Raw genomic sequence first — 13362 nt, forward strand, 5'->3', positions numbered from 1 at the left:
TCAAACTTTTACCCAAGTGGCACCAAATTATTTCAGGTTCAGTAGGCATAATAAATGATAGTTTTAGTATCATGATGGTAATAAAATCTGAGGTGACCGTTAATAAATAGCAAATTAGCAATGCTGGGTTTCTTGTTTTGCTTTTAGATTCTTGGAAATGCTCTCTAATTAATGATTAAATATTTTTGGAAAGACTTTGGGCATTGTGGAATTTGGTTGGTTTTGGGAAATAATTTTTTTTTGCCATTTTAGGCATTTATTGAAATGGCAACCACAGAAGATGCTCAGGCTGCAGTGGATTATTATACAACCACACCAGCATTAGTATTTGGCAAGCCAGTGAGAGTTCATTTATCCCAGAAGTATAAAAGAATAAAGGTAATATCTGTTTTTCCAGATTTGTATTACCAGCCATTTGATACATCATTTTAATATTTACAAACTTACAGCTATTTTAAATTGTTGCTAATATCTAGGATAATCTTAACTATTAACTAATAATTACGGCATACCTACCAACATTTGACTCCCCCTCCCTCCTTTTTTTTCCCATTTATTAAATTAAAGAAACCTGAAGGGAAACCAGACCAGAAGTTTGATCAAAAACAAGAGCTTGGACGTGTGATACATCTCAGCAATTTACCTCATTCTGGCTATTCTGACAGTGCTGTCCTCAAGCTTGCTGAGCCTTATGGGAAAATTAAGAATTATATACTGATGAGGATGAAAAGTCAGGTAATATACATGTAGAAGTTTTGAAAAAGATTATTTCTCAGAATGCTTTAAGTTTTTTGTTTCATTTTGTTTTTTTAATATCCTCGTAGTGAAGAAAGGGCAGGGGTGGTAATTTGGCATCCAAGGTGGAGTGGTTCTTTATCTTATCATAGATAAATTTTCTAGCCAAATGGTAGTTTTTTAAAAGTCATAGTAGGCGAATTCTATCATTTAGAGAAGAGCTAACGCCGATCCTTCTCAAACTCTTCAAAAAATTGCAGAGGGAGGAACACTCCCAAATTCACCATCACCCTGATACCAAAACCAGACAAAGATATCACAAAAGAAGAAAATTACAGACCAATATCACTGATGAACATAGATGCAAAAATCTTGAACAAAATACTAACAAACAGAATCCAACAACATATTAAAAGGATCATACACCATGATCAAATGGCATTTATCCCAGGGATGCAAGGATTCTTAAGTATACGCAAATCAATCGATGTGTGATACACTATATTAACAAATTAAGGAATAAAAACCATATGATCATCTCAATAGCTGCAGAAAAAGCTTTTGACAAAATTCAACACCCATTTATGATAAAAACTCTCCAGAAAAATGGGCATAGAGGGAACCTTCTTCAACGTAGTAAAGGCCATATATGACAAACCCACAGCAAACATCATACTCAATGGTGAAAAACTGAAAGCATTTCCACTAAGATCAGGAACAAGACAAGGATGTCCACTTTTGCCACTCAACATAGTTTTGGAAGTCCTAGCCACGACAATCAGAGAAGAAAAAGAAAAGGAATCCAAATTGGAAAAGAAGAAGTAAAACTGTCACTGTTTGCAGATGGCGTGACATAATTTTCTACTCTACATAGAAAATCCTAAAGATGCCACCAGAAAACTACTAGAACTAATCAGTGGATTTGGTAAGGTTGCAGGATACAAAATTAATGCACAGAAATCTCTGGCATTCCTATACACTAACAACAGAAGATCAGAGAGAGAAATTAAGGAAACAATCCCATTTAACATCGCAACAAAAAGAATAAAATACCTAGGAATAAACCTACCTAAGGAGGTGAAAGACTTGTACTCAGAAAACTATAGAACACTAATGAAAGAAATCAGAGACATAAACAGATGGAGAAATACATCATGTTCTTGGATTGGAAGAATCAATAGTGTGAAAATGACTGTACTACCCAAAGCAATCTACAGATTCAGTGCAATCCCTGTCAGAGTACCAATGACATTCTTCACAGAATTAGAACAAAAAATTTTGCAGTTTGTAAGGAAGCATGGAAGACCCCGAATAACCAAAGCAATCTTGAGAAAGAAAAACAGAGCTGGAGGAATCAGGCTCCCTGACTTCAAATTATACTACAAAGCTACAGTAATCAAGACAGTATGGTACTGGCACGAAAACAAAAATATAGATCAACGGTACAGGATAGAAAGCCCAGAGACAAACCCACGCACACATGGTCACCTAATTTTTGACAAAGGAGGCAAGAACATACAAGGGAGAAAAGACAGCCTCTTCAATAAGTGGTGCTGGGAAAACTGGACAGCTACATGTAAAAGAATGAAATTAGAACACTCCCTAACACCATACACAAAAATAAACTCAAAATGGATTAAAGACCTAAGTGTAAGGCCAGACACTATCAAACTCTTACAGGAAAACATAGGCAGAACACTCTATGACATAAATCACAGCAAGATCCTTTTTGACCCACCTCCTAGAGAAATGGAAATAAAAATAAACAAATGGGACCTAAGTAAACTTAAAAGCTTTTGCACAGCAAAGGAAACCGTAAACAAGATGAAAAGACAGCCCTCAGAATGGGAGAAAATATTTGCAAATGAAACAATGGACAAAGGATTAATCTCCAAAATATACAAACAGCTCATGGAGCTCAATATCAAAAAAACAAACAATTCAATTAAAAAATGGGCAGAAGACGTAAATAGACGTTTCACCAAAGAAGACATACAGATGGCCAAGAGGCACATGAAAAGATGCTCAACATCACTAATTATTAGAGAAATGCAAATCAAAACTACAATGAGGTATCACCTCACGCGGGTCAGAATGGCCGTTATCAAAAAATCTAGAAACAATAAATGCTGGAAAGGGTGTGGTGAAAAGGGAACTCTCCTGCACTGTTGGTGGGAATGTAAATTGATACATCCACTTTGGAGAACAGTATGAAGGTTCCTTAAACTAAAATTAGAACTACCATATGACCCAGCAGTCCCACTACTGGCATATACCCTAATAAAACCATAATTCAAAGAGAGTCATGTACCACAATATTCATTGCAGCACTATTTACAATAGCCAGGACATGGAACCAATCTAAATGTCCATCGACAGATGAATGAATAAAGAAGATGTGGCACATATATACAGTGGAGTGTAACTCAACCATAAGAAGAAACGAAATTGAGTTATTTGTAGTGAGTTGGATGAACCTAGAGTCTGTCATACAGAGTGAAGTGAGACAGAAAGAGAAAAACGAATACCGTATGCTAACACATACATATATGGAATCTTAAAAAAAAAAAAGGAACCGATGAACCTAGTGGCAGGGCAGGAATAAAGACATAGACATAGAGAATGGACTTGACATGGAGTGGGGAGAGGGGGAAGCTGGGGTGAAGTGAGAGTAGCATCGACATATATACACTACCGAACGTAAAATAGTTAGCTAGTGGGAAGCAGCAGCATAGCACAGGGTGATCAGCTCGGTGCCTTGAGATGACCTGGAGAGGTGGGATTGGGAGAGAGGCTCGAGAGGGAGGGGATATGGGGGTATATGTATGCATATGGCTGATTCACTTTGTTGTACAACAGAAACTAACAGTATTGTGAAGCAGTTAACACTCCAGTAAAGCTCTACTTAAAAAAGATTATTTCTCAAAGTGCTTTAAGTTTTGTTTGTTTTTTGTGTTTTTTTTAATATCCTCATTCGTAGTGAATAAATAAAAGTGGAAAGTAAAGATGTTTTCTCTTGCTTGGTTAACAACACTATTTGTTTCCAGAGTTTGCTTCCAAAGATCTTCCTTTGTGTATATAGGTATACTTTTTCCCCTTACTTCAAATGGGATTATATCATACTGTTGTTTTCCACATTATACGATTCCATTGAGTAAACTGTAATGAATTTAATTTCTTTAGTTGATGGATATTAGAGTTGCTAGTATTTTGGCTGTGCCATTAATGCTGCTGTGGACTTTGTGGCATGTGAATTTTTGCATTTGATTGGAGGATACAATTTCAGAATTGGAATTTTGGATCCTGATATTTGCTTTCTTTACTTTGATGGTGTCAAATTCCTCTTCAAAAAATAGTACTCAAAAAAAAAAAAAATAGTACTCATTTATAGTCACACCAGCATTGTCTGAGAGTGAGAGCTTTGCAAACACTGGATATTAAAGACTTTTCAAATTATGTGAATTTAATGGATGGATGAAGTTATGTCATACTTGTATTTCATTTTTAAAATTCATAGTAAGGAGAGCATCTTTTCTTTCTTTTTTTTAACCCTTTTGTAACAACATGAGTTTGTATCCTTCCAAACTTTTACTTTTTAATTTTTTTTTCTTTTCCTTAATGTATTTTGAGTGATATTTTCTAAGCTTAGTACTTTAATTACTTTTGCAAAAAGACTGCGTATAGGTGGTTTAATATTTGGACAAGATACTTTGTAAATCTGACAAATTGTCCTTATCTGGGTGATGTTTAACTCTTACTGCTATCTCTATACTAAAGATTAAATTCTCCTAACAGGTAGAAAAAATAAGCTCTAAAATTCTGTGCAATTCTCTGAAAAATAATGTCTTTGCTAATTTTTTTTTTTCAGGCCTTTATTGAGATGGAGACCAGAGAAGATGCAATGGCAATGGTTGACCACTGTTTGAAAAAGGCCCTTTGGTTTCAAGGGAGATGTGTAAAAGTTGACCTGTCTGAAAAATACAAAAAATTGGTACTCAGGGTATGTAGTATTTGATTCTACTTCATTATAAAGCTTGTTTTCATGCTTTTCAAGCCATGACATTCTTATAAACATTTTTATATGCCAAGAATATAGGGTTTGGTTATTGAAAGAGAATAACCTTTTCTCTTTTTCTGGTCTTCGTTAGTACAGAAGTTTTTAAACTGATGTCTGTATAAAGCACCTTTTTACTTTTATCTATTTAAGATTTTTTTTGAACAGAGTTCTGTTAACAAAATGTTTATTATTTACTGCTCTATTGAAATGTTGATTGTAATGAACTGGTAACTGTATGCAGCTTAAATTCTTAGGTATGGTTACAGAGATTGAATAAGCTTAGTTGATATATAAAGGATGGTCATCAATTATTAGTTAATTGGATAATTATATATTCTACAAATTCTAATACATTTATTTAACTTCTGTAAAATTTTGTCTTTTAGATTCCCAACAGAGGCATTGACTTACTGAAAAAAGATAAGTCCCGGTAATTTCCGTGTGTGTGTGTGTGTGTGTCGGTGTCTTTGTGTACACTAGTATATTAAAAACTTTTGTTTTCCAGCTCAGGTGAATTAATTCAGATGTATCTTTTGGTTTCAGGAAAAGATCTTACTCTCCAGATGGCAAAGAATCTCCAAGTGATAAGAAATCCAAAACTGATGGTTCCCAGAAGACTGAAAGTACAACCGAAGGTAAAGAACAAGAAGAGAAATCAGGAGAAGATGGTGAAAAAGATACAAAGGATGACCAGGCAGAACAAGAACCTAACATGCTTCTTGAATCTGAAGATGAGCTACTTGTAGATGAAGAAGAAGCAGCAGCACTGCTAGAAAGTGGCAGTTCAGTGGGAGATGAGACAGATCTTGCTAATTTAGGGGATGTGGCATCTGATGGGAAAAAGGAACCTTCAGACAAAGTTGTGAAAAAAGATGCAAATGCGAGTGCTTCAGCAACTGCGAAGAAAAAGCTTAAAAAGGTAAAGGAAGATTATATGTTGACCTGTTTTAGTAGAAAACGAGATCAGATAAACGTTTCAAATTATATGTTAGGGTCACAATAAAGAGAAGTCACTTATATTAGGAAAAAATAGATATGAATAATAAAAAAATTGAAACCTAAACTCTGCAATAAATAGATTAAATAGGACTAATTTTCAAAAGAAAAATGTCAGTTCACAAAGGGAACTTTTTAGTAATGAAGGAGAAAGACTTAAAACTACATATGATTCTGTTTTGTAGTGGTAGTGTGTAAGTAGTAGTAGGCAGCCTTTATGGTCCAGCTTGTTTTTTAAAAGATGGGGTATGAATTTTACAGTAACTTAACTGACCCAGGCCACTAAAAACCTTTTGTCAAAAATGGTTGAATCTGAAGAATTTTCCTATTAGAGAAATGTAACCTTGATTAGATACTTTAATAGGTTTTAAAACATTTTTTCTTAGAACACATGTCACATATAAGAGCATATAAGGCGAATATCAATACAAAAATACATACATGGTAAAAGAACAGTAACTCAAAAGACCCATGGTGTATTGACTACCTATGTTAAGGAGCCCCTTTGGAGCTCCTTAAGATAAATGGGTCTTGAAATGAGATTTTTATAATTCTATTTCATTGGTTCCTTCTAAGCAGTACTCAGCTACTAGGAAACTAATACTTACTCCAGTTTTTGATGGCTTGGTCAAAAAAGTTAGTCTTGAGATTCTTTTTCTGGCTGAAGTGGATAGTGCTATGTTTGCACTCTTAAGAGCTGATAATTATTGAGCGCTTATTACATGCTATAATTTTTCCTAAGCTCTTTGTGTGTGCTGATTAACTGATTCTTACAATGACCCTATGCCATAGATACTTTTTTATCCCCATTTCTTGAATGAGCAGATTGAGATATGTTAAAATTGAGTGGATTGTGGTTATACTGCCTATAAATGGCAGAGCCAAAATCTAAACCTAAGCAGTCATGCTCCAGAGCTTGATTTTTAAACCACAGTGCTATTTTTAGACTGAATGTCCTCTAAGCAAGATTTATACCATAAGATACCTTCTTTGAAGGACATCTTTCAACTATCAAATCAGTTCTTCGATACATTCCCTAGCAGCAGAATAGTCTCAGAAAGTATAGAATATGAATGTCCTCATATTTATTTTCTGCTCTTTGTATGAGGCAAGCCTTCGATTATTTAGTTTTAAAACAAGCTGAGCTGTTTTTGAAAAGGTTAGTAATTTAGGGGGGAAAAAGGAAGAAGTCAGCTTTTTTTTTTTTTTTTTTGAGAAAATGAATGAAGGCAAAGACGCTATCCCTTTCCCTTCAAGTAAAGCAAATGGAAGGGATGCTGCAGGATAATTGTTGCAGAGTAAATTTGTCTTTCTTAACAGCGTCGTTTCCCAGGGAGTATGGAAGGTTTTGTCACTCTAGATGAGGTTGGTGATGAGGAAGATTCGGAACTTCAGAAACTTCGTAAATCGGGCATGGCATTTAAATCTGGTGACAAAAATGATGATGGTTTGGTTGAAATTAAGGTGGACAAGATCGAGGAACTTGACCAAGAAAATGAAGCAGCGTTGGAAAATGGAATTAAAAATGAGGAAAATACAGAACCAGGTGCTGAATCTGCTGAGAATGCTGATGATCCCAACAAAGATACAAGTGAAAACGCAGATGGCCAAAGTGATGAAAACAAGGAGGACTATACAATCCCAGATGAGTATAGAATTGGACCATATCAGCCCAATGTTCCTGTTGGTGAGATTTAAGGCTTTGTTCTTTCCCCTCTCACCCTCCCCAAACTCTTATTAAATAAGATTTTTAAAATTGGTCTTACATAAGCTCTGATAACATTCTTAATTTACTTCTATGCAAAACAGTTTGTAAATCTTAATTGGAACATTCTTTTTTCCTCTTACCCATGTCTCCTGATTTTGTATTATCTTTTGTTACCATTCCATAATATGTTCTCTTTTCTCATAAAGTTTTCTGAGAATTTCACATTGCTTTTTGTTTTGTTTACCTTTTCTATTTCAAGATTTTTAAGAGAACAATTAGGTGTGGGACCTTAAACATCAATTAAGTACAAACTATTAACAATGTCATGGTTTTTGTTTTGTTTTAGCTTAGGCTATATTAGACTTGTCAAAAATGTTACCTCATTCAGATTATATTGACAGGAAAAAAAGATTTGAGAACACTATTAAAATCTTCAGTTTACTGAATTTGTAAGAATGTATGTTTGTGTTCTAGGTATAGACTATGTGATACCTAAAACAGGGTTTTACTGTAAGCTGTGTTCACTCTTTTATACAAATGAAGAAGTTGCAAAGAATACTCATTGCAGCAGCCTTCCTCATTATCAGAAATTAAAGGTAAGGCTATATCTAAAAGAGGAGAGTTCTTTTGTGAAACCTAGCAAATCATGTAAGTTTATGGAAAGTACTGCCTGTGGACCCAGCATGCTTTATCCTGGAGATAACATTCTTTATTGATGGGCCTTGAGCAGTTTAATGAATTCTAGAAACATCTGTTAAGCCTCTTTCTAGAAAACACTCTTAACTAAATGTTGTTAATTGAGTAATTTCTAAATTTATAGTTCTAAATGTTATAAATTCTTTGGTATAAAGTTATTTGAGTATTCTCAAATGGTTGTTAGACTGTAATTTCTCTAATTTGGATATTGGAGGCCTGAAAGCCAGCTTTATAGTGCCATATCCCTTCATACTTAATGATTTTTACATTGACTTTAAATTATTATATATTAATAATGACACTTCAGTAAGTTTCATGATCAACAGGATATAAAGATAAAAGGATAAGTTAAAAAAGCACAACATGGTGTAAAGCATAACAAATTTCTGTTTGGATATTTTGAAGTTTGGTGTTTTAGTTAGTGGCTTAAGGACTAAGTATTGAAATAAATAATGGGAAAAACTTGAAAGTAAGAGTTAGAGAATTCATAATTGTAGATAACACTGATTTATAATATAAAGCTACTAGAGCATTAAGAACAGTGGTTATTTTCAATGGTAGCAGCAATTTAATATAAATATTTTGTCTGCTTGGCTTAGTGGAAGGGTCAGTGAATAAATACGTGTCATTTTAACTAAGTTCTTGGGGTAACAGTAGTTCTTCTGTGTGGCTGTTATGGTCTTTGTTTGATGATCTCTGTAAGTTAGTCTTAATTGCACATTAAATAACTTTTCCATATTTTACCGTTTTTCTCCCATGCCTTACTGTGGTGTCCAGTTTAGTTTCATACTTGCCTAATAAGAATAACTGGATCTTAAAAATATTGATAAGGTTATAGTTAAATTAGACTCAAGTCCCTAAACATGGATAGAATGTTTTGGAGTTAATCCATTTGTTATGTTTCACTGCGGTGACTTAATCCTTGTAAAAAAAAATTTTCTATTTTCTTTTCAGAAATTTCTGAATAAATTGGCAGAAGAACGCAGGCAGAAGAAGGAAGCTTAAGATGTGCAAGAAGCTTAATGATTTCAAAGAAAATAATGGTTCTTTGTTTTTAAATGTTAACCTTTTTTAAATACAATACAGATAGTTAGAAGAAAACTATTGTACTCTTTTGTTATAGTGGAAAAATAATAGACGTCTGTTCATGTGTTAAGTGTTATAGCAAAAATACATATACGGTTAAGTTAATGAAGAATTGTTTTTGTTTTATCAAAATGGTAACAGACAGAAATACTTGGTAGAGACTGACTTCATATGCTACTTAAGACACTTGCATCACTAAGAAAGATACGTAGAAACATTCAGAGAAATGAAATTTAGTAGTTCCAAGCTTCAAAGAAATGTCAAAACTTTTGATTCCATTCAATAAAGAACAAAACCAATTGTATTTTTATTACTTTCATCTGAAACATTCCACATTTTAATCTGAGCCTTTCAGACTTTTCATTTGCAGTTCGAAGCATTTTTGGTTTTGTTTCATTTTTTGAGAACGTCATTAATGTGAGATTGGTAATTAAAATGCAGGTGCAGTTTTCTTTTATTAATGTCATGCTGTTTAGGTAATAAGAAATATTAAGTAATTGGCTTTAGATTTTGTAATTTTTTCCCTAAGTTCCTGCTAGATTTCGTATTCTAGTAGTCAATGTATTTTTCAGTGAAATGTAAAAATATTCCCATTCTCTTTGACCAGTATTAATTTCTTGAGATATTGCTTGTCACTTGAATCCTGTAGCTGTCATACATCTGGTATAAGCACATTTGATTTTTGAAGTGTGTAGACCATCTCTTCATATTTTCAAGATGTAATTTTACATTTCTGCATTTTAAAAACAGTTTGGCCATAATCTTAGACGCACGCTTCTAATTCATATACTGCATATGTGACCTTTGTGAACAGAAATTTGCATGTATAATCTGTGTTTACTTGTAACTTTCTGGTTATATACTGCTTATATCTGTGGATTCAAGTTTCTGAAGTGAGTACCAATAAAAAAAAAAAAACCTAGGCCATGTTCATTGGTTATACATGTTTGAAATGTTAACCAATATATTTGTCAGTTGTGGTTTTTATTCACTGTTACACTTTTTTGCATGCTTTAACAAATTATTACATTTTTAATTTAGAGTGTTCTAAAGACTGCTACTAAAGATCTGAGTTTTAAAGCTTTTGGTGCTGGTGGATTTCTTGTTCCTGTTACATAACTGAAAATGGGACTCTTCATAGTTTTTTAAAACCTTGGAGTTTTAAGATGTTAAGGGTGAGGAAATGGTAAAAGCTCATGTTTAGACATGTGTAAGTATTTAACGATAAAATTGGAAGTAACATGGAATAACAAGAATTGGTTTTACCATTACCAGCCTTTCAAAGTTGTTGGGATTATAGGTATAAGAGATTATTGTCAAACAAATTTTTAATTTAAAAAAAAATAAGAATTTAAGGGATTCTCTTTGAAACTCTTAGGTCCAAGTGTATTAAAGGATATATCAAATAGTTGAAAGAAATATTATGATCTACCACTGAGGGGCAGGTGACACTTTTTTAAATGTAACATGCACAAAAAATCCTTGCCAGTTTACTTCTGTAGTTTAATTTTGGCCTTTACTAATTACCTGCTTTTGTTTAACTCCAACTTTTAACAGCAGCTACACAAAGCATTTTGTGTACATGGAATCCCTTGATTGTTTTCTGTCAATGATAACTTTTCATAGATCCTACTTTGTTAGATATACCAAGTTGTAGAAAAGAATGTTTAATATCTTCATTTGATAGCATTTGAAAGCAGAAATTCTCATAAATAAATTGCTAGTGATGAATAAATCTGTAACAGCTATTTCCCAGATTATGGCAAACCTTTAAGAGGAGTGTTTCCACTTTAACCAGCTATAAAGTTGAAAATTTTCCTACCACCATTTTAGTTTTTAGTTTAAGCTGCTGTTAATCCTGGGTAAAGGAAACTTTTATAAACACTTCATGTTTGTTTTACAGTTTTCTTTTAACCGATTGTTGATAAATTCGGCATATGAGAGTGACCCTGGTAAGGCTTGAGTTTGCTAGCTGTAGTACTGTGTATCCTAAAAATAATTTTATTTAAGATTTTATTAATGAGGAAGGTGAATTTCTGGCTATAGAGTACACCAGGAAGTACCTCCTCTAGAAAACGGTATGATTGCAAGGAACTTTCAAAGGTTATATCCTTTCTCTGAATTCTTTAACCCCTTAGGGTGATGGGGACAAGTAAAGGATGTATATACCCTATTAAGTATTACGGTGGCATTAAGTTTATAAAAGGGGAAGGGTACACATTTTATGCCTCGCTTTGTTCACAGTGCATTTTTGGTGGCTTTGACGTGTAAAACAACATCATGAATAAAAATTGTGACAAAAGAGGCTCATGGTATGTAGTGGGAATCTGTAGGAACACTGCAGATTATTATTTTTAAATCAAATTAGTAACAAAATTGGTATAGACAGTTTGGTTAGGATAACATGCACTAGGGCTAGGAGTGAGTAGCTCTGTGCTCTCTGTACTGGCCTCCATCATAGAAAATGGCCTAGGATAGCTGAAAGCTCAAGCATTGAATGGTTATGCATTTGAGGTTATATTCCCTGACAAGGACCTTGAGCTGTTTGTTGAGCTGGAGTGCCTCTCCAGTCTGATGCAGGTCCTTTGGCTGTCATGGGTAAGACCAAGATTCTTATACAACATGGTATATAAACAAAATGGTTCTGTGAATTCTTTTTCTTTAGTCGTTCTCAAATTTTAGCATGCATCAGAATTACCCGGAAGCTTCATTTAAACATTGCTGGGCCCTGTTCTTAGAATTTCAGATTTGCTAGGTGTAGGGTGGGTGTTAATAATTATCATTTTTCAAGTTACCAGGTGATGGTTATGTCAAGGATAGAGACCACACTTTGGTTTACCTGTAGCTGAAGTGTTACTGCTAGGCAGTTGTAATCAAACACCTGGTTTAGATGCTGTTGCTTGAAGTACTGGTTTTGCTACTGTTAAAAACTAAAAATAAGGGGAATGTTGGAAAATGATCATTATTTGGGGGTGCTCACAAAGCATTTTTTAAAGAGTTGTTAATGGGAGACACCCATTTCAGAGCCCTAGATAACTGCTTTCCCAAGTCAACCCTTTATCTTTTGCTTGGAACATTAATAAAATCTTGAACAGCTAATTTACTGAAGTTTCAAGTGAATGGCAAAATGGAAGTAGGTACCGCCCATCACTCCAGGTATATCTAGTTTGCTGAATTATAAACATTATAGTTGACACAAGCTAGAGCTCAATTAAGGTACTACTCAAGTAATTTGGAAAAGTTCTGAGGGAGAGGACTGTCAGGTAATACATGATTAAAAGGCTATGTTAATACTTTTAAAAGGCTTTATCTTAAGATTTTTGACCCTGGCCTTTCCTTGAAATTATAGTTCTTAGATTTATAATTTCCATACAGTTTTAAGAATTCTGCAAAGCCAAATGTACAGTAGAGAATGGGAAAATTGAAAAGCAGTATGTTACATGTAGTAGAGAAAAGTCAAACGTATCCATGCCAATAGCATTTGTAAACTTCGGGTGAAAATTGCTGCCATTAGATACAAGTTTAATGATCTTTGAACCATCTTGTCATTGTGCTTCATACATGGCAGCATTGATGTATTGGTTGTGAGGACCTGATCCAAAGATATACCAAGAGCAGCAGGAATGTCCTACCTTTGACAAGGACAAAATATTGAAGTTTCAGTTATTGCACCTGACTATCAAAAGTAGAACCAATTTCTATTTGCTCAACCTTGCCAGGGTTGTTAAATCACAGCTACTTCCTTGGCAACTACCAACTATGTTCTTGATATATGCCCCCCCCCTTTTTTCCTACACTTAGTATCAAGATAAGCCCTAGTTCATGCTCTGTGTGCACTCTATATTTTGTGGTATGAAGACCTGTGGAAAGGAATTGGAGTTGAAATGATTCTTGGTGTAATGGATGGTGAAACTTTAGTGAAAACCGAACTTATTTTCCTGATGGTGGCTGCTTCTGCTCGCAAGTACAAGGTGTGTTTCTGACCCATCTCATTGTAAGTAGCTGAGCCTGTGCAAAACCAGCAAGGAAGGGCTTGGCTCACACTGGAAAAGGAATTTTTTCTTCCTCATATCACCCTTCTTAT

General features: G+C 34.2%; 1 protein-coding gene across 7 annotated transcripts in view; it reads left to right on the top strand.

Annotated features, from left to right (window-relative positions):
• The window catches only part of MATR3 (matrin 3), a 31914-nt gene extending 19537 nt beyond the window's left edge, over window positions 1–12377 (top strand). For 5 of the 7 annotated variants that reach the window (XM_059917209.1, XM_059917202.1, XM_059917204.1 and 2 more), the window contains 8 exons: window positions 253–378; window positions 568–735; window positions 4604–4735; window positions 5179–5222; window positions 5336–5711; window positions 7109–7475; window positions 7971–8092; window positions 9147–12377. In XM_059917209.1, coding sequence (XP_059773192.1) covers window positions 253–378; window positions 568–735; window positions 4604–4735; window positions 5179–5222; window positions 5336–5711; window positions 7109–7475; window positions 7971–8092; window positions 9147–9197 — 1386 coding nt within the window. In that variant the 3' untranslated portion in view covers window positions 9198–12377. The remainder of the gene's footprint in view (window positions 1–252; window positions 379–567; window positions 736–4603; window positions 4736–5178; window positions 5223–5335; window positions 5712–7108; window positions 7476–7970; window positions 8093–9146) is intronic. The other 2 variants (XM_059917205.1, XM_059917206.1) reach the window with 1 other exon arrangement.
• The last annotated feature ends 985 nt before the right edge of the window (window positions 12378–13362 follow it).

Source organism: Balaenoptera ricei, chromosome 3 (assembly GCF_028023285.1).
Source record: "Balaenoptera ricei isolate mBalRic1 chromosome 3, mBalRic1.hap2, whole genome shotgun sequence".
Classification (NCBI taxonomy): Eukaryota; Metazoa; Chordata; class Mammalia; order Artiodactyla; family Balaenopteridae; genus Balaenoptera; species Balaenoptera ricei.